Raw genomic sequence first — 18927 nt, 5'->3', positions numbered from 1 at the left:
AAGTTAATTTTATTAGCTAATCTGATGTTAATTATTTGCGGTCTAAAATGCTCTATTTGCAGCTTTCTGCTTTCAACCATAAACACTGTTTCTTTGAGTTTCAGTGCTGAATTATCTCCTGCTTAAAACAATAGTGACACTCACCGGCTTACTGGATACTGTCTACATTCATGGTTCACAGGGTTAAAACACAAAACAAAGTACATGTTTTCAGCACTTTACTGTGATTATTGTACTTCAGTGTATCACTGAGGATACTAAGTATCCTGAGTATACCAAGTAAGATACTAAGTATCACTGAGGATACTAACCTGCATTATCTGGTACAATGTTCCTGTAGCATATTCTATCATTGAAAAATATTACAAAAGACCAAATAAATTACCAGTAGTTTGCAGAATGATTCATATGCTGAGAAAAGTCAAGCACTAAGAGTTACTATTGCATGTAATTGGCTCAAAATCTGACTGTAAAAAAGTAGTTCTCTAATACTGAAAAGTCATTATGCAATCTGCTATTTCTGAACAAACTGAGGGTAAAGTACATGCCATGTATTAGTCTGAATCTCACTATTTAACCCACAGTCACATAAAAAATTGATAAGGACAATAGAGTGGATTTAATGCCAAGTTGTGTGTTTTTTTCAGATTTATCTCATCCTGATAAAGTTAATGTTTAGAAGGCTTATTTTGGAGCCTTGACTTATAGTGACAACTGTTTTGGTCCCAGTCCTACACAGTTACAGTGGAGGAGTGGGAAATTCCCAGAATGGACACCCCTGGAATCTGTGGGTTTGCTCTGTAGCAGACCTGGTCTTCCAAATGGTAGAAGGCATGGGTGGAGCTTAGAGAAGCAGCAGATGCTCCCACCTCACTAAGCAAATTACAAAAGAAAACATCTGTCTGCAAATGCCTTTGTGTGCATGCCTCTCTTGCCCCCATACTGCTCAACTTCCCTCCCTTTCTCCAGCCTGCTCCTGGTAAAATGAGAAAGACTGGTTATAAGCCAGAGTCTAGTGCAGAATGAAAAAGGGCATTATATTATTTACCTACAATTATACTACATTATATTATTTATCTACAATCTGACTCTGAGTTGCTGGGTATTTTGATTTTCTTCATATGATCAGAAGGCAAATGCATTTCACATATCACTGTTATATCCATATAGCCTGTAACATGGGACACTCCCCTAATGTGAGGCAATAACTGGCCTTCTTTTGACTCATTGATCACGAGAAGCAAGACAGAATACACTTTAATAGCGTGAACCATTTTTTTGTTCATTTCCATTTTAGACTCCTTTAAAGCATTTTGCTTTCAGACAATTAAGTGCTCATGGCACTCTAAAAATCAAGTGCACTTCAGTGTCTCAGGCAACCAAAAAAAGAATTCTGAATAACCTTGGCCATTGCCTTTTCCAAACAGTATGAAATGCTTTGCTGCATGATTCTGAACTATTTGCAGTCTTAGTCTTAGCAAGCATGCTTAATTAAAAAAAATAGAGTCTTGTTTTGTCAAAGATCAGTTCCTTAGTGCAGGTCAAGCCCAGGATATGCTAAAATAACAGACCATAGTCTTGGCATGGGTAGTTCCTGACCTAGACAATTAACAAGGCATTGAAATCCTAAAGGAATTCATTGGCATCAGATGGCAGAGCAGGCATAATATTCTGCTCATTTTAACTGAGCTAATTTGTCATTTCCACATGAGCACGACTACCTTCATCCTCTTTATTTGTACAGCTGTCCTGAGACTGTAATGCTGTGGTAGTCACATTGGATGGGCACAAATAATAGATGTGATAATAGATGTTATGACACGGTATCAGTTTGGTCTTAACAAAGCTCCCAGTCATTATCAGTCTTTGAGCTGAAAGAAAGAGAGACAATCCACCAGCTTCACATGGCATGCTAAAGTTGTATCAGCTGTCAAGCTTATTGTGAATTCTGGATTCAGTGACTCTGCTTTATGACTTCACTACCTCCTACTGAAGACATAAACCATGGAAGCAACTAAACGTACAGTGTAGCAAATAGTGAAGACATTTTATCAGCCCAAAGGACTACATTTTCTGGAAGTTTTTACTGGTTAACTATGATGGATAATTACCACAGAGCTCATAAAGGGTCTCAGCTTTTTCCCAAGCACTATCAAAATCATGTTTCTTCCACTGTCCAGAGGGTATAACATGATTGGAAAATTCTCTTTCAACTCTTGAATGCAGAGCATATACACTATGAATCAAAAACATTAAAGCTGCTGCAGAAACTTGTCAACAAAATGCACTGTTAAGACAAAGGCTTTAGAGTACTAGTGAGAAATATCTTATGCCTTTTTTCTTCCTGCTGCTGAATGCTGCATTTTGCATGGTAACAGCTAGATCAGTGTACTAAGAAACCGCACCAGTAGAGTGAATAGTTCAAACAATTGTATTTTACTATATCATTAGCCTCATTCATTTCACTTTTCTAATACTCAAAATCATGCTTTACTTAAAATGGTTGTCTAGTCTGATTTTTGTTTTGTTTTGGTGGTTTATTTTTAGTATTTTAAGGATGTAAAATAGCTGCTTCAAGAATATCTCAATGAGTAAATTCAGTTTTACAACAGAGGATGTGCAAGGCACTGCCAATAGACAGGCTGCAATTGTTCATGCAAGCAAATACTTAAACACCCAGAATCCTGACTGTCCATTCATTGTTAACAAGGATGCAGAATCAGCACTTTTTAATACTAGTAGCCCTTAATTTGCATAATATTTTACACTGTTGAAATTATAGTAAAGAAAACTGCAACTCATGCTGAAGACAACATGCTGATTCTGCCCTGGATTTTTTGCCAGTGACTTAACTGGAAGCAGGATCAAAGTTTAAGTGAGAGGAGCCAGTTAAGACACACAGAACATAAGTCGTGTGAAGATACTTTTCCAGGCAGTCATTACTTGTAAATATAGGACTTGTTTTCCTAGCCTCTGGACTAAATTCCTGTAGCTTCAGGGCCAGTGGTGATCTAGTCCTGCTTCCAGTACAGCATAAGCCTATAGTATGTTCCTGTTACAAACATGTAGTAAGCTAACTTCCCATCACTCTGTTTCTTTGCTGACTTGATTGGATGATTCATACCACACAGTTCTTCACTTCATGTCCAACTGTCAAACCACACTGATTTTATTGACATATTTTAAAAGACAAATGTAGAATAAATAAAAAGAGGTTTAGGTCCCTGCTTGCAGGTCACAAGAGTTTGCTTAGAGAGATTCAGTCTGTTGAAATGTTTACACTGAGAAGTAAGTGGTTCAGTTATGTTGCTTCAACATAATTTGACTCCTGAAGCTAACATACCAACTTTCAATCACCTTCGACTTCTGTCATTTTATTTTCCTTCAATCCATATATAGAAATAAACATATGACCTGTCATTTCCGTGGATGGATGTTGTACTGAAATATTCTTTACTGCCCTCAAGTGGTCTTAGAACCTATTACATAGAATGAAAAAGATGAGTAAGAGCCATCACTTCTCTGGTGGCAATACTATGATGCTCAGTGGAGTCTTATGCTTGCAAAAGGCGATACTTACATTGGTAGAGTCAGGAGGACTTCCAGTGTAACCCAGGCTTCTCAAAGAGGTGGTCCTGGAGACCTGCTGAAGGTGAAAAGAAATTATCACTTCGAGCAGGCTGCTAAATGTGAAGGTCATGTTCCTGTATCATCTAATGCATGGAACAGATCTGCAAGCTGTGCAGCAAATGTTTTTGGAATCATATGTAAACACTGTAAGCCTTGTTTTATCCATACAGGCATCTCCAAAATGTTGTCTGCTGCTAAGTTTACTGCAGCAGTCCTTCACTTCTTTGAACTCTTTTCAGGGTCAGCCCGGTGAGCTGGGAGCTCAAGGTCCAATTGGGTCCTTGGGATATACAGGACCAGCTGGTCTGCCGGGGGAAAAAGGACAGAGAGGTGAGAATGGGCAGCCTGGACCAGCTGGAGACAGAGGTGATAAGGTAGGAAACATCACAGACAGCTTTTAGGTGTATACAGTACGTAACGTTAAATATTGGCAAGTGAAGCAGAACATTAATGATCAAAGAGCATCTCTCAAACTGTAATCTTGCTCACATACAGTTCTCACTGAAATTACAGCTTTCTTTGAAAAAATGTTTCAGTGGATTGTTGCTATGGGTTGCAAAATCAGAATTGTCAGAAGACAGAAAAAATGAAACAGCCCCAGTCTCCAATTTTTATATACTACGTCATCCTCCTTAACCTCAAAGGGAGCTGTGGGAGGAACATGGAGCTGGAGGGTGAAGTATGATACTTTTAAAAGTGCTGTACACTAAACAGAATTTTATTACCACTTACAGAGTATAAATTGCAGTGCAGGCCTGTATCTTTCAAAGCTGTACAATCCCTGTGCTTGGCTCTTAGTACTTCATATTAGTTTTAATGGTGTAATTCTGCTTATCTCAGTGGATGACTGTTTCTTGCTATATAGTATCATACATTCTTGTTTTTCATTCTTTTTAAGAGTTAATGACCTCAGCAACTTTGTTTTTTCATGTCACCTCTTTTTAGGGCCCAACTGGAGTCCCAGGATTTCCTGGTTTAGATGGTGTTCCTGTACGTATTGAATAAATATTGCTTGATAAAAGTTACAGTTTCTATAAAGTCACAGCAAGTTCTCTAATAGAATAATACACTCAGTGTGTTGTTTGATTTTATACCTATTGATATAATGTCACCTACAGAATTGCATGTTTTGAAGAAATGTAAAAGAGCCAAGCTCAACTGCATTTACTACTGATAAACTCCACAAAATCCCAAGAAGACAGGTTCAAAATATTAATGCAGGAGCAAGGCAGGCAAGGTAGAGGCTAGCACATGTCCCTGCAGCATGTGCCAGTGCTAGGATTAAAAAAAAAATGGGTTTGTTTTCTCAGGCTCTCTAGCAGGCTGGAGTCTGCTTGCCAAATGCTTAACATCCCTGAAAGCATCTCAAATTATGTATTGTTTTCTGCTCAAACTTTCTGATTTTTGCTTGAAGTCCTCTTGAAGGAAAAAAAAAAAGCAAGCACTCCATTACTTTTAACCTGAGTAGGGACTGAAGAAGAAAAGTGAGCCCTAAATATATCTTTATAAGCATGTGATTACAATATTTTTTTTTCTCCTTCAGTGTGGAAATGGTAAAGATAATATCTCTTCAATACAGTATTTTGAAAAATGCTGTTTATTAGAACTGAACTCCTATGCTATTATTAGTTTCACATGTATCAAACAAAGTTAAAATGTTGAATTTTGAAAGTGAAAACAGAACCAGAAACTGAGTGGGTGTCTTACCATCTGCTTGTCAGCTGTCCACACTTGACAATGGGACTGTTGCCAGAGTGCCTGTATAATGTAGAGGTCACAAAGCCAAAATTTAGCACAAAAAAGAAGCACTCCCAAGGAAAGCATATACTTTTAATGAAAAATGTTAATTAAAAAGCAGTGTTCTCAAATTGGGATGAAGAAACATAGGGATAGGGAGAAGGTAACATTGGTTAAAAGGTTTCAGACAAATGGCCAGGATACTTTTCTGATTATTTTTCAGAACTATCCCTGTGCCCCCCACCAAAAAAAAAAATAATAAAAAAAATTGGTCAAAATAACTCTGTCCCTTACAAAAACATTTAATTCTGTGAAAATAATTTTTCCTCCAATGGAAAGATCATTCCAAGGGAAAACTCACTGGTTCTCTTGCCTGGTGTCCAATTCATGGTAGAACTAACCTCTATCTAGACATTGATTAGTTCTTGCTAGGTTAGAAAACCACTTCCTCAATTATTGAATGTATAGTCATAATCTCTGGGATTACTGTATGCACAAACTGCATCCTGTTTTTTGTTTTACCATGTCCATTAAAAAATGTGAGGCTGCTTGAGCTCAGTCTGGCTCTCTTAACCAGTGCTGTCCCTGTTATATTCACTATGCATCAAAGAACAATCTACGAAATACTTATGCCATTTGTTATATCTGAAAAACATTCTATTGATGGCAAGAGAAAACATTTCTAATGAAGAGAGTATGAAGCTGGGACCACTGAGCGATGTCCTTTGTTTCAGATGAGATACTTGCTTCTGAACTGTTCTGTTAATTTAAAAAGTAATTCCCTGTTTATAATGGTGTATCCCTAATAAATATTAAACTGTCTTTCAGGGATTACCAGGAAGTGAAGGACCCAGGGGCAAACGTGGTTTAGATGGCTGCAATGGCTCAAGAGGAGATCCAGGATTTCCAGGCGAAAATGGTTATATTGGACCAACAGGTCCTTATGTACGTGAAAGGCATTCCTGTTGTCTGTGAATACTGTGTCTGTACATTTCCCCTCCAAGCTAACAACTCTTAAAATGAAAGGAACTGTAAACTATGGCACTAGCTTTTCACTGCAAAATGAATTTCCAGGCATTCTTACAAAGGTTAATGGGAGTGAAGGACACTTGGTACCCTAACAGATTTAAGTTTAAGCTTGAATGTGAAGTAAGTTCCTATATCCTTAATGTATATACATTTACCTTGATAGTTAAGTTCTGCTTTGTTTCCCCAGTATGTAATCACACCAAAGCTAAGACCACTTCATGGAAGTATAACTGAGGAGTAGCTCAAAACCATCATGCCATTTATCAATACTTGAAATTCCTCAAAAGCCTTTAATAGTAGGGATACAGCTGAGATGAAGTAAGAACAGGCAGAAGCCTTAACAAGTCTAAGTCCTGTAACACTGAACATTTTTCAAGTGTACTAGGAGATCTCTTCCAAAATCATGCTTTTACAGCTTCATGTGCCACTTTGAACACAAATCTATTCCTGACTGCTCTGTGCACACCCCACCTTGCCTGCATGTTTATCTGCATATATGGAGATAATTTCAGTTAAAATGTCCTCAATTGTTGACTTTTGCTGTTAAAATGGAAAACATTTCAAAATTGCTAAAATAGTCATGCGAGCAATGCTCTTTTTATGAAGATAAAACACAGATTCATATCAGTATGGTATATAACTTACTGTTGCTCCAAAAACATTTTGCTGAATGGATCTAGTCCTCAGTTTTTAAACTTTTTGTGGAAACAAGTTTTAGTTTTGAATGATTAATAGATGATTAGCTGGTCTAAGAGCTTCCCTGAAATCTTCTAAATAAAACAATAAAAACAAGTGACATTTTTAGTAGGAGCTAAATAGGATGCTGATTCAGCCATAGTGAATTAGAAAATGTGGGAAAATTGCTGTGAAAGTGGGAAGATGTTACCAAAATATAACAATTAGAAAAAATACACCATTTCAGTCTTGGACCCATAAGAAATGCTATGAAATATGCTATCTGATAAAAAAACTTGATAATAATCTCATTTGTTATACCTCTCAAAGTCACCCATTAATCCTCCAAATGGTAAAATTACTATTGCTCAAACTCTAATTTTATCTATATTTTCATACTTGTGGCTTTCAAAAATAGAGCTTTGCCTTCTACAATTAGCCAAATGATAAAAAAGTAAAATGAGACATAAGACAAATTACAGCATAAGTTCTCCCAATTCCAGGAGCATGCTCTTTGGAAAAGTATTTGCAACCTACAAAGAACAGGAGACACAATAGGCATGTCATCTTTAATATGCACACTAAAATTCCAGTGCAAATTAATTTAGCTACCCAGAAAAAAAGACATAGTGACCATATTTGCTTGGGTACAAGAATGTTATTCAGATCTCTCTATGCAGATTGCTTATTTTAAAATCAATTTGTTGCACCAGGAAACTACTTGACTATACTTCCCAGCTAACATATTTATGTTATTCTTATTTAGAACACCTGCTGTAATTTTTTTAACACTATGTACATATTCACCAGTTTTGCTTGTTACCTTGTAGAATGTGTACATTTACCTCACCAATAAACTGGAAAAGAAAGTAGTTTCTATTTATAAGTCATTACCTAAGTCACGCAGAAAGTAACAAACTGAATCTAAAGGCATGTTTTATTACAGAAGAGATCACATGTAAAATAACCAAATAAATAGAACTTTCGGTGTGTTTAATGTATTCCCTAGCAGCTGTTGTTTGACCTGTAATTTGTATCTGGTCTACTGTAGCTATATTCAGCTGCAGACAGCTGTAACTTTTATTTTAATTGTACCATTCCAAGGATAAATGCTTTCCCTGTTTCATTCTGACTTCAGGATTTGAGCAGCCAGTTGTTAATATCAGAAAACCAGTACAGTTTTAAAGTGGTTAATTCTGTGAAAAACAGTACCTCATTTTATTGAAATCAGTAGTTAAGTGGATATAGACTTCAGTTAAATTATAACCAGTACACTTGGATTTCAAATGAGAAAACTTCAGAAATAATGTCTTACTATATCTGTTCTTCAGATAGGTACTTATCATGCTCTTAACAGTTAATTGAACATTACAATTAAATTTTGCAAAAGGAGTCATCTGTTCCTGATAAGTCAGACTGACGTTTCGAGGGTGCTAAGATTAGTGAAGTTATATAAAGGACTCCACACCAAGTACCATGGGCACTTAGTTTTTTAAAACACAGGGCCTTTAGGTGTCGGATTTTTTTTTTTTTAATAGACTGTGAAATATATTTCCTGATAGATGGAAATGTTGAAGATTATGCATGTAACAGCCCATGCTTTCAGCTTTTTCAATCATAGCATGAACTTTTGGAGAAGGCAGAATGCTAATACTTACAGCCTCTGAATCACTGAAGGAGGAGGTAAGCATTTTGATATACTTGGCAAATTTGTGAAGATCGTAGAATACTGAAGTACCAGCTAAGAAGCATCTAACAGAGCAGGAGTCCAGAAGTTGTGAGGAGGGTCTTTTACTCAGTGGTACAGAAGATATTAACTTTTAAAGGTCTTGTTAGATGTAAAACACTCTTGCAGTGATGGTGGTTCTAATGGATTACCTTGTGATGCACGGGCACCAGAAAACCACAGCCTGAGAAATTATCATTCAAACTCCATAGAAATGTAGGATATCAGTAAGTGGATCATGTTTTAAAAGACTTCTTTTCTTTAAAGGGAAATCCAGGGCAAAAAGGAGAAAAAGGAAATTCAGTGTATGTTTCATATTTTGGAAGAGGACCTCCAGTAAGTATCTGATTGTGAAAAAATGTATCTTGTAGGAAAACACGTATTACAAATGTAATTGTTCTCATAATTCCTTGCCATTTAATAAAGCATGTTGGGGAAAAAAAAAAAAAAAAAGAAGCAAATATACAACTAGAAACTGGATGACAAGATGGCTTGTGATCTTAATAGCTATAAAGTTAGAAAATACCCACAACAAAGCTTGTAATGATTCATTTGCTAAATTATTGTCATTACAGGGAGACAGAGGTGATCCTGGACCCCCTGGCATTCCAGTAAGTACAGTCATTGGGTTCTATACATGCTTTTTGTCTTAAAGATCTTTCAAATATTCTTTCTTCATACAGTAAAGAAATACTGGGATTTCTGCCTGCCTGCCTGCCTTAAATAGCATAATTCCAGAATAAAGTCTAATAACATTGAATCCCTATAGTCAGTCCCCATAACCAGTTCATGCTGGCTGAATAGGACAATACCTATCTGCAGTAGCTGTGCAGTGAGCAGTTGTTGCCCTGGTACTCAGTTTGCAGAGTATTTTCTCTGTGAAGTTCAAGATGTGTACAGATATGCCACCTTCTACAACAGTATCTGGTGGATCTCCCAAGAAGATGTAGCACACGTACTTTGGCCATACAAACATGTGAGAAGAGAGAATTTAATTTGTTGCTGACTCACACTCTTAATGGCTTTGAGTTCCTCTTCTTAAGCCCTTCAAAAAAGTATTCACTGATGAACTCTATCAAGTCCCCACACTGCAGTAGTGTAATCAGTTAATAACACACAACTGGCTATTATCCAGTATCTCTACAGCATTATGCACCAGGAACTGAGTGGAGCTGAGCTGCTCTAGTGACAGTGAGGTTTAGACATGATATAAGCTTCAGGCCATGGGTGGAATGTGGTGGCCAGCAGACTGAGTCCTAGAGTGATGCAGGCATGTTGGGGGATTAGTTTTGTGGAGAAAGGGCTAAACTCTTGGTATTTTCACAAACAGACCTTTTGCCATCTTTTCCAGGGACCTAGAGGGCCAAGAGGTACAACGGGCCCATCCGGATACCCAGGCCAACCAGGCTTGCCTGTAAGATCACCACAGTTATACAGCCTTGCATTTGCAGGATATGTATAAATTCTGGTCTACCAACTTTACAACTTGCCTTAATGTGAATCAAAGCCTAGAAATATTTTTTGAGGCAGATTATAAAAAAGAGAGATATTTGCCTTACCTTATGAGTTTGGAAGTTCAGGAATTGGAGCATATGTTGATCCTTCCCATGCTGGCATGAACACGTTTCATCCTGATAGTCTGTGCTCATGCAGGAATGCTGCTAGTACTCTCTCCTTATTCCATTTCCACAAAGACATCTTGTGGCACACAGGAAAGTGGGAAGCCAGAGTTCAGCTCTCCTGAAAGCAGTGACCAGGTGAAGTAAATTGCACTTTGGGATTGGTACATTCCAAGAGGAAATTCTGTCTGTAGGTACTACTGGCAAGAAGAGGTAATTTTCAAAGCAGAGCTGTCTCTAAATCAGACATACTAACTTGTCTTCCTTTTCTTTTAAAGGGTATTCCAGGTTACCCTGGTTTGCCAGGTGAACAGGTAGGCAATGACTTTTCCTGAAGTTGTTAGCGAAATAAGAGAGTAATTTATACAAATATTTCAAGTGTCTCTAACAGTTATTCATCACCAAGGAGTTATTTGATTACATTCTAATGCCAGCATTTCCAATTATCTTCCAACTATGTATATTTTTTTGTCAATTAGGGAAATCCAGGTATTGGAGTGGATGGACAAAAGGGGGAGCCGGTAAGAAAACAAATCTTGCTACAAAAAACAACTATTATTAAATATATTCTTGCTGTAGAATTAGAACTGTAAGAGAGCATTGTTGGGTTCCCTGGAATCCCACTCATTTGTGGCTGTGTGCTCCCACTAATCAGGTTAGAATGGAAAGAGAAGTGATATAAATTATTGAATCAATTAATTCTGTGCAGAATCAGTGAGATGCCTACAGGAATCAAGTGTATTCTGAGGTTTTGAAAAGCAACAATATGTTATTTAGCATTTACACAGCAATTACATTCTGTGCAGACACTGCCTAAATAATCACAACATTACTGTCCAGTAACAGTGGCTGTACCAGATCAGTCACTGAATTTCATCTCTTGCTGTGTCCAGAAACAGGTGCCAAGTAAAGGATGAAAGAAAAGGACAGTCACATAATTGCACTTCTGCTCCCACTCTCCACCTGTTAGCACACTCAGGACTTAAAGAACTAATGTGGCATAATGGATTTTGAATTCATCCAGTCACTTAGAATTTGTGCAAGTTTCTAACATGCACAACTTTCCATAACAAATCAGTAATTTCACCTTTGCATTTACAAAGCCTTGTGCTCTAACTTTGGTCTGGAACACAACAGACTGTATGGACACAAAAGAAATTTGACAGTACTGTAACTGTCTCCACAGCAGACTCAGAGGAGGAGCCATTAGTACAGAGTCCTCATTTATTTCCTTAACCAAAACATTTTTTTTAGTGATTGAGGAGAATAGGAGGGGGGATTAAGATCATCAGCCTTGCTCATCTGGGAAGATGCTAGAGAGGCTTACTGAGCTCAGTACAAACATTTATTTACCTACAGGTGTTAGTACATGTTCAATGAGAACAGAAATACATAGTACTGTAGTACAAGAGGACAACCTGGTGAGTCTCACTGAAAGCCTGCACAGAACAGAATGCCTCTCTGCTGTTCCTTTGGCTTCCACAGGGTGATGTTGGACTTCCTGGGCCACCTGGGTCACCACTGCTAGTTGGACCTCCTGGAGCTCAGCTGCTCAAAGGAGACAAGGTGTTCATTTCTCTTCATATTTAACTGTGCTCAACTTGGCAATTACAATCCTGTGATGTAATTTTTGCAAGGGTAGTGTAGGAAAAGTCTTTCTTTCTGTAATAAACCATCAGCTTCAGCAGAAACCCTGTTGTTCAGCACACTTCCTATAGGCTTTCAGGAGAGGACAGCCCATGTGTACTTCAGGTCATGTCCTTGAAGCAGAAAGGAGATACTGCCCTTGTTTTGGTTTTCTTCACTTTCTGTCACTAGCAAATCCTATTTTGGGCATCTCAGGTGAATTTGGTTACTCTGGTATTGAATCTTTTGTGGCTCTTCACTAGCACTTTAATTTTTCAGATATTTGGCAATTATCTCTGAGATTTCTCCATTGTAATGTTCTGAACTATCAACCCTAACCCTTCTAGGGTTCTCTTTTAATATGAAAATTAAGTGTGATTTAGTTGTCTATTTTTAATGAAAGTTCCTGTTATTTATGGTACTTCTTCAGTATCACACCTACTGTAGCCACAGTTGTGTGTGCCTTAAAACATTGGAAAGTTTGTTTAAAAAGAACAGGAGTTAAGTAACTGCATTACAGAACCCTATATTGGAGCTCTGTCCTCATGTCCAATTTGCACAAATACACAAATGAAAAGGTGACTTGGCATTGCCAGCCCCTGCAGTCTCAACTCAAGGAACTGATAAATTTCACATATTGGATCTTAGGCTTTGATTATGCACATGCATATGTGTGTATGAGGAAAGGGGAAGGGACCAAAATAACTTCTATAAACTCCCTGTGTTACTGCAAAGCGTGACACAGGCTGCAGTGCAAGATGTGACATGATTGTGGCTACCTAGCCAGCCATGCACCCCATTCAGACGGGGGCTGTGCACTGTAGGTTTATGCATGTGAATGCTTGCATCCAACTAAATAGAGCAGCAAACAAGAAAAGAACTACTGTCATGCATGTTTGCAGGAACAAAACTCTGATTAGCAGAACTAATCAGGGACCATACAAGGGAAACAATAAATCTATCTCACTCTACAGGCATTATGCTGGTTTCACAGTGTTAAAAGAAATAAAAATCAGTACATAATTGTCTTTTCTTCTACCTGCTACACCTAGAGGAACAGGCCCAGTGCTTAAGCAAATGCTATTTAACAGTTGTAATTCAGAACAGGATTTAAAAAAGTTAAACAGCACATAGGCATGTCCTGCATATTAATATACACAAATACTTCCCTTTTATCTGTAGGGCCAAAAAGGACTACCTGGGGTAACAGGATATAGAGGGCCACGTGGACCCAAAGTAAGTAATGTCATTCTTTTTTCTTTTATTATTTTCATGGTGCTAGCAAAGTCCTTCTGTGGTTATTAAGTTCATCATTTAAAGGACAAGGTGATGGAAGAAAGAGCAGCATTTACACTGTGAAATTGAATCACCACTAAAATCAGTGTAAAAGCAAAAATATTTCAAAACCCTTTGGAAAACCTGAATGTTCTATACACACCTACTGAATGTTGCCTGCTAGTGAAAGGTCAGTGTTGTTTCCAGTTAAGCCACTGACACGTAACAGACTGGAACTGTGAAGAAAATAAAAACACAGTGGTTTCCTTTGTTTTGTATTGGGTTTTTTTTAGAAACAAAGAAGACCTGTAGGTGTTCTTAATGGGGCATGATACATGTTTTCCTAAGTATATTGGGGAGAGACTTTAACTTCACATTATGGGTATCCTGAGGACTATAGAAGGCAGAACCACCTGTTTGGAGAAAGAGTTGCTATTTGCAACCTATTTTAGCTTTTCTTTATCTCAGCATAATTATTTTAAACATTGGTGTACTAGTTAGGAGTTCCCAGATGCTCAGCAGAAGAACCCACAAATAGGATTCTAATCTTAACTGTTGATAGATTTGGAGAACAATCCACAGGCAGGAAATAACCTGATCTGAGAAAAAACAGAATATGATTGAGTACAAAAGAATGTGCCTAGTTTATGTTTAAAACTTATTTAGCTTTGTAGGCACAAAAAAAGAAACAAGAAGCCTGAACATCACACATTTATGAGTTCTAAGTCTAGCACTTTTGGAGAGATTCATGTCCCATCATAAAAGGACCATTGTTACTTAGCACTGGAAAAGGAGACAGAACCGGTCATTTTATATCAGATTTGCTTTGAAAGAGATGGGCTTTATATGCTTGTTCCAGCACTAGCTGTCCATGTAGATAATAGTACATTTATCAGCTATAAGCAGGAATGAGAAATTGAGAGACTGACTGATGCAGCCCAAGAGGTACCTAGAACTTAAAAAATACAACCAAACATGGGAGTGGAGACCCAGGCAGGTTCCTTGAATAAGTGCAGGTGCACAGGCACTGTCAGTAGTGCTGTGTGAAGGAAGCCCCAGTGACTGAGCCTAGGAAGTGAACAAGAACCATCAACCTAATACATACATAACTTAATTAACTCGCACAAAAAGTAAAATTTATGGCAAACTTCACTGAGCATCCTGTTTAAACAAGCTGTTTTGAATGCTCCAGGGTATACCTGGGAGAGGAGAAAAGGGTGAAAAAGGCATTCCTGGATTCCCTGGATTGAGGGTAAGGAAGTTGCAAAAGAAATTACTTCACAAATTAGGTTAATTATATATTTGGCAGTTTAGGTTTGCATTTCCATGGAAGATAATGGAGTATTTCTAAAACTAATCTACCATGCTTTCTGTATATAATACTTTGAAGTCCTGCCCTGACACTCACCCTGACTCAGACTTAAACAGAAGTTCATACAGACATTCTGTCCTTGAAAAGAAAGTAAATCTGTAGGGTTATCCTCTAAATATTTAGAGCTGCACAAACTTCTGTGGAGCAGCACAGTACTAACACAGTGATATTCATGTATTCCGTACCTGCCTGTCTGTGAAGACCTGTCTGGTTTACTTTGGGATCAAAGTAAAACCAGTTCAAAGTAAAACCAGTTCAAATTCATGCCCATCTCTCATAAAAAGAATTTTGCAAAAACTTTGTAAATTTTTTTGGGAAATATCCCAAGTAATAACTATGTAAGGATTATTAGCTTCTCAGCAATTCTGAACAATACTATTACTGGGAAATATCCCAAGTAATAAATATCTACGGAACATTAACTGCTCAGCAATTCTGAATAGGTGAAATTTTTTATAAGCTTTTACTGTTTTAGCTCATATTTTATTTGCTTTAATCAGGGTATTCCTGGTTCTTATGGACGTGCAGGTTTTCCTGGAATGAAGGTAAGAAGACATGAAGTATAAGCAGTTCCCTGAATAGTGGGATCAGTGATATTTGGGTTTACGTGGATTTGTGCAGATTTGGAATTTCCACATACTTAATAGCCAACATTGCATTCCTTCCTTTTTCTCCTGCTACCTGTTGCCACAGAAGTCATATGAACCCTTTGTCTTTCAATTTCTGCCACACTCATACATTTGGCTGAAATTGGCTGATGGAATGTGAAGTTGCAAGCAGGAGGAAAAGCCAGTGGATGTATATATAGTATGATAGAGGTTACACAGCACAGTAACTTTAGTTGCCATGGTAGCATTGTTTTTGTAATTTTGTGTTATATGCTTGTACAGAACAGATGTTGGTATATAGATCTATATCTTGCTGTTTTTCCTATCTCTTCTCTCCAGCTCATTTTTAAAGGTAGTTAAAGTAAAGATCATACTATTCATAAATTACATTAAAGTACAGATAGTTGTATCTAGAGTTACATTCCAGATGACTGCTCTATCTGCAAAATTACTTTTACTCTGGTTTTTACTACTGCCTACCTAAAGAGTTTGAATACTGGGTGGATGAGTATATTAGTAGATCATAAAAGGAGAAGAGCAGCTGGTATGCAGCTGCTTTCCATACAGTGGTAGTTTAAGAGGATAATTCAGCAGGCAGCAAACCCATTTAAGCTGTATTAAGCAGATAGTCTATTAGAGTCTTCTGGTATGTATTCCAGCTAGTTCTGTGCCCCAGCTACACTGAATCTGCTGACCACTATCCAAAGAAAACCAACATGTATCACCAGGTTAACAGAAAAGATTCTGTGAAACATGACATCCCTTCAACAAACCCAGTGCATTTTCTAAAACAAACTGCAGATGCTGTTATTACATAACAGTATTGTGTGACCGCCTTACTGGTTGGGTTTGTGTTTGGGTTTTTTTGTACAATTACTTATATTAATATCTTAATGGATTAATCAAATGATGTTTGTGTGACCCTTTCCAGGGGGAAATGGGATTTGCTGGTTTTCCTGGACAACCTGGCTATCCGGGGGTACAGGTAAAAAAGCTACCAAACAATGCAGACACATGCTCCTCTCTGTAAATGCTAATGATTCCTTCCAAATGCACCTGCTCATCAGACCATTGCCTTTTGTGCAGTCATAATTACTTTTAAGATTTACTGTTTTCATGATAGTCAGAGTTACTCAATGCAATGATAGTAAATAACAATGTAAGTAAACTTTCCTGCTTGATGCATATGACAGTGGGATTTCCATTGTGCATACCACAGGCATTGGTTAATCCCAAATGCAGTTACCTTTACCCTATACCAGTATACCTGCCTAATTAATGAATGAGCTGCATTTCCTAGAGACATATGCTATGTAAAGAAACCTACTATTTAAGTAACGTTACCTTAATGTGTAGGTGTGATATCTGGGAAACTAAGCAGTGAAAGAGGAGAATATCACAGAATCACTGGAGTTGGAAGGGACCTTTAGAGATCATCTAGTCCAACTCTCCCACTGAAGTAGGATAACCTAGAGCACTTTACACAGGACTGTATCCAGGCAGGTTTTTAGTATCTCCAGAGATGGAGACTCCACAACCCCCTGGGCAGCCTGTTCCAGTGCTCCCTCACCCTCACTGTAAAGAAGATTTTCCTTATATTTAAATGGAACTTCCTGTGTTCCAACTTGTACCCATTTCCTCTCATTCTGACACTGGATACCTCTGAGAAGAGCCTGTCTCCATCTTCCTTGCACCCCCCCTTTAGATACTTGTATACATTGATAAGGTCTCCCTTCAGCCTTCTCATCTCCAGGCTAAAGAGTCCCAGCTCTTTCAGCCTCTCCTCATAAGGGAGATGCTCCAATCCCCCAGTCATCTTCGTCACCCTCCTCTGGACTCTCTCCAGTAGCTCCTTGTTTCTCTTGAACTGTGGAGCCCAGAACTGGATGCAGATATTCATCTGAACAGCATGAATATTCATCTGAAAAGCATGGAAGAGATGGTTAATACCATTTCAGAAGACCCAGGTGCCAGTCTAGTGACATTTCAGAATATAAATTAATGGAATTATCTCCTTCAGGCTGCAGAACAGACGATTATATTGTAAATCTAACTGACAACAAAAACTTGAATGAAGGGAAACTATTCTATTGTCTATGAAAAAAAAGAAGCTACTGCTGAAGCAGTGTAGCAGATTCATTCAAAATGAAAAACCAGTTCTGGATGCTACTCTAGAAGGAGCAAAGCAGCAGTGAGTCTGGCCAGGGAAGAGCTCTAGGGAGTCACTGGGGTAGGGTACCAGTGGTCAGCGGTGTACAAGCTAGAGGATGAGTGAAATGCTGCAGCAAAGAAGGTGGGTGTCAGGCTCATCAGTAGAGACAGCAGAGTTGAAAAAGCTTATCATAAAAGTTATCATCATAGTAAAGAGGAAAAAGCCAAACTGCAAATATTGTGACACTAACAAACATGGCTTTAAATATTCTGAAATATAGAAGTCAAGGAGTGTTTACTTCCCTCTGAAATAATCTTTTTGGAAAACTGCACTAACTCCTTAAAGCACAATTAGTTGCACCTGTGAAATCAGAGGAATGACACTTGAGATTTTAGCAAAAATCACCTCAGTTACAAATTGACAGTAAAGATTGGAACACAGTTTCCATGATCTGTGATGAGAAAAGGAAATAAGCTGTGACTGATACTACTTATGGCAAGTTAGGAAACAGCTAAAGAAACAGTTGAAAGCAGACAAATAAAAAGCAACAAACAAGTTCTCAAGAAGCAGGTTTACAAATGGCAAATGACAAGCATATGGAATAAATTAGTAAAAGTACAATAAAAACATTTGTTTTACTTACAGGCTTACTTGTTTCAAGTGACTGCCAGGAGAGTGTTAGATCAACTTCTTCAGCCAAGATTTCATTTATGTAGTCATAGCCGGGGGGGGGGAATTGTCCATGGATTTTCATTTTTCTGCCATTTGCTCATTAGCAGCCTCACAACAATTAAGATACTAATTAGAAACATTTTATGTCTTATTTAGTAACAGAAAGATCATTACAGTCCTTTACTTTCCAAAACTAGAATCAAACCTTAAGTGTTGTATTGTTAAAAAAGTATTCACACTGATGTGCATATTTGTTTTATTCCTGAAAAGTGCAAATTTATCTATTCTGCATCAACTGTTCATCTGGCCTCACCACGTGTTGCTTATAATCTGCTAAAAACCACATAAACTGGAGGAACAAGAACAGGTTTAAAACACCACCTGAGAATACTCCATCCTCATGGAGATTTTTCAGAGAGGGGCATAAGATGTAACAGCCTAAAGACAGAGATTTCCAGAGAGCACCACTGAAATTTGTCAGTTAAGGTGATGCAAGGAACTGAAATTTTGGACCTTGGCTAATTGACTGTCTAATTCATTCTTGTGTTCTGACAGTGTCATTTTAAAATCAGCATGAGAATCACATAAGACTTGGGCTATATCCATCTGTTGTACAAATCCTTGGTACTTTTATCATCATGAAATTAATTTTCAATCTCAGCATACTTTGTAAGTTTACCAAAGGAGGAAAACTGCTAGGTTTGTTTTTTTCTTTCCTGCCACCCAGAAGACTCTTCTATGTCATTAAGGAAGACAAATTTACATTGCTGCTTAAAATAGCCAGACAACAGAACAAGAGGACAGCA

At 37.8% G+C, this 18927-nt stretch overlaps 1 protein-coding gene across 1 annotated transcript in view; it reads left to right on the top strand.

The window, feature by feature from the left end:
• COL4A4 (collagen type IV alpha 4 chain) overlaps window positions 1-18927 on the top strand; it is a 63388-nt gene that overhangs the window by 10344 nt on the left and 34117 nt on the right. The window contains exons 4-16 of the mRNA XM_051626504.1: window positions 3870-4004; window positions 4576-4620; window positions 6196-6312; window positions 9065-9133; window positions 9373-9408; window positions 10149-10211; window positions 10695-10730; window positions 10896-10937; window positions 11902-11982; window positions 13225-13278; window positions 14510-14569; window positions 15190-15234; window positions 16229-16282. Of these exons, the coding sequence (XP_051482464.1) occupies window positions 3870-4004; window positions 4576-4620; window positions 6196-6312; window positions 9065-9133; window positions 9373-9408; window positions 10149-10211; window positions 10695-10730; window positions 10896-10937; window positions 11902-11982; window positions 13225-13278; window positions 14510-14569; window positions 15190-15234; window positions 16229-16282 (837 nt within the window). The remainder of the gene's footprint in view (window positions 1-3869; window positions 4005-4575; window positions 4621-6195; window positions 6313-9064; window positions 9134-9372; window positions 9409-10148; window positions 10212-10694; window positions 10731-10895; window positions 10938-11901; window positions 11983-13224; window positions 13279-14509; window positions 14570-15189; window positions 15235-16228; window positions 16283-18927) is intronic.

The sequence above is a fragment of the Apus apus genome, chromosome 8, assembly GCF_020740795.1.
Source record: "Apus apus isolate bApuApu2 chromosome 8, bApuApu2.pri.cur, whole genome shotgun sequence".
In the NCBI taxonomy this organism is placed as follows: Eukaryota; Metazoa; Chordata; class Aves; order Apodiformes; family Apodidae; genus Apus; species Apus apus.
Note: the sequence above shows the minus strand (reverse complement) of the source record. Positions and strands in the feature narration are given on the sequence as shown.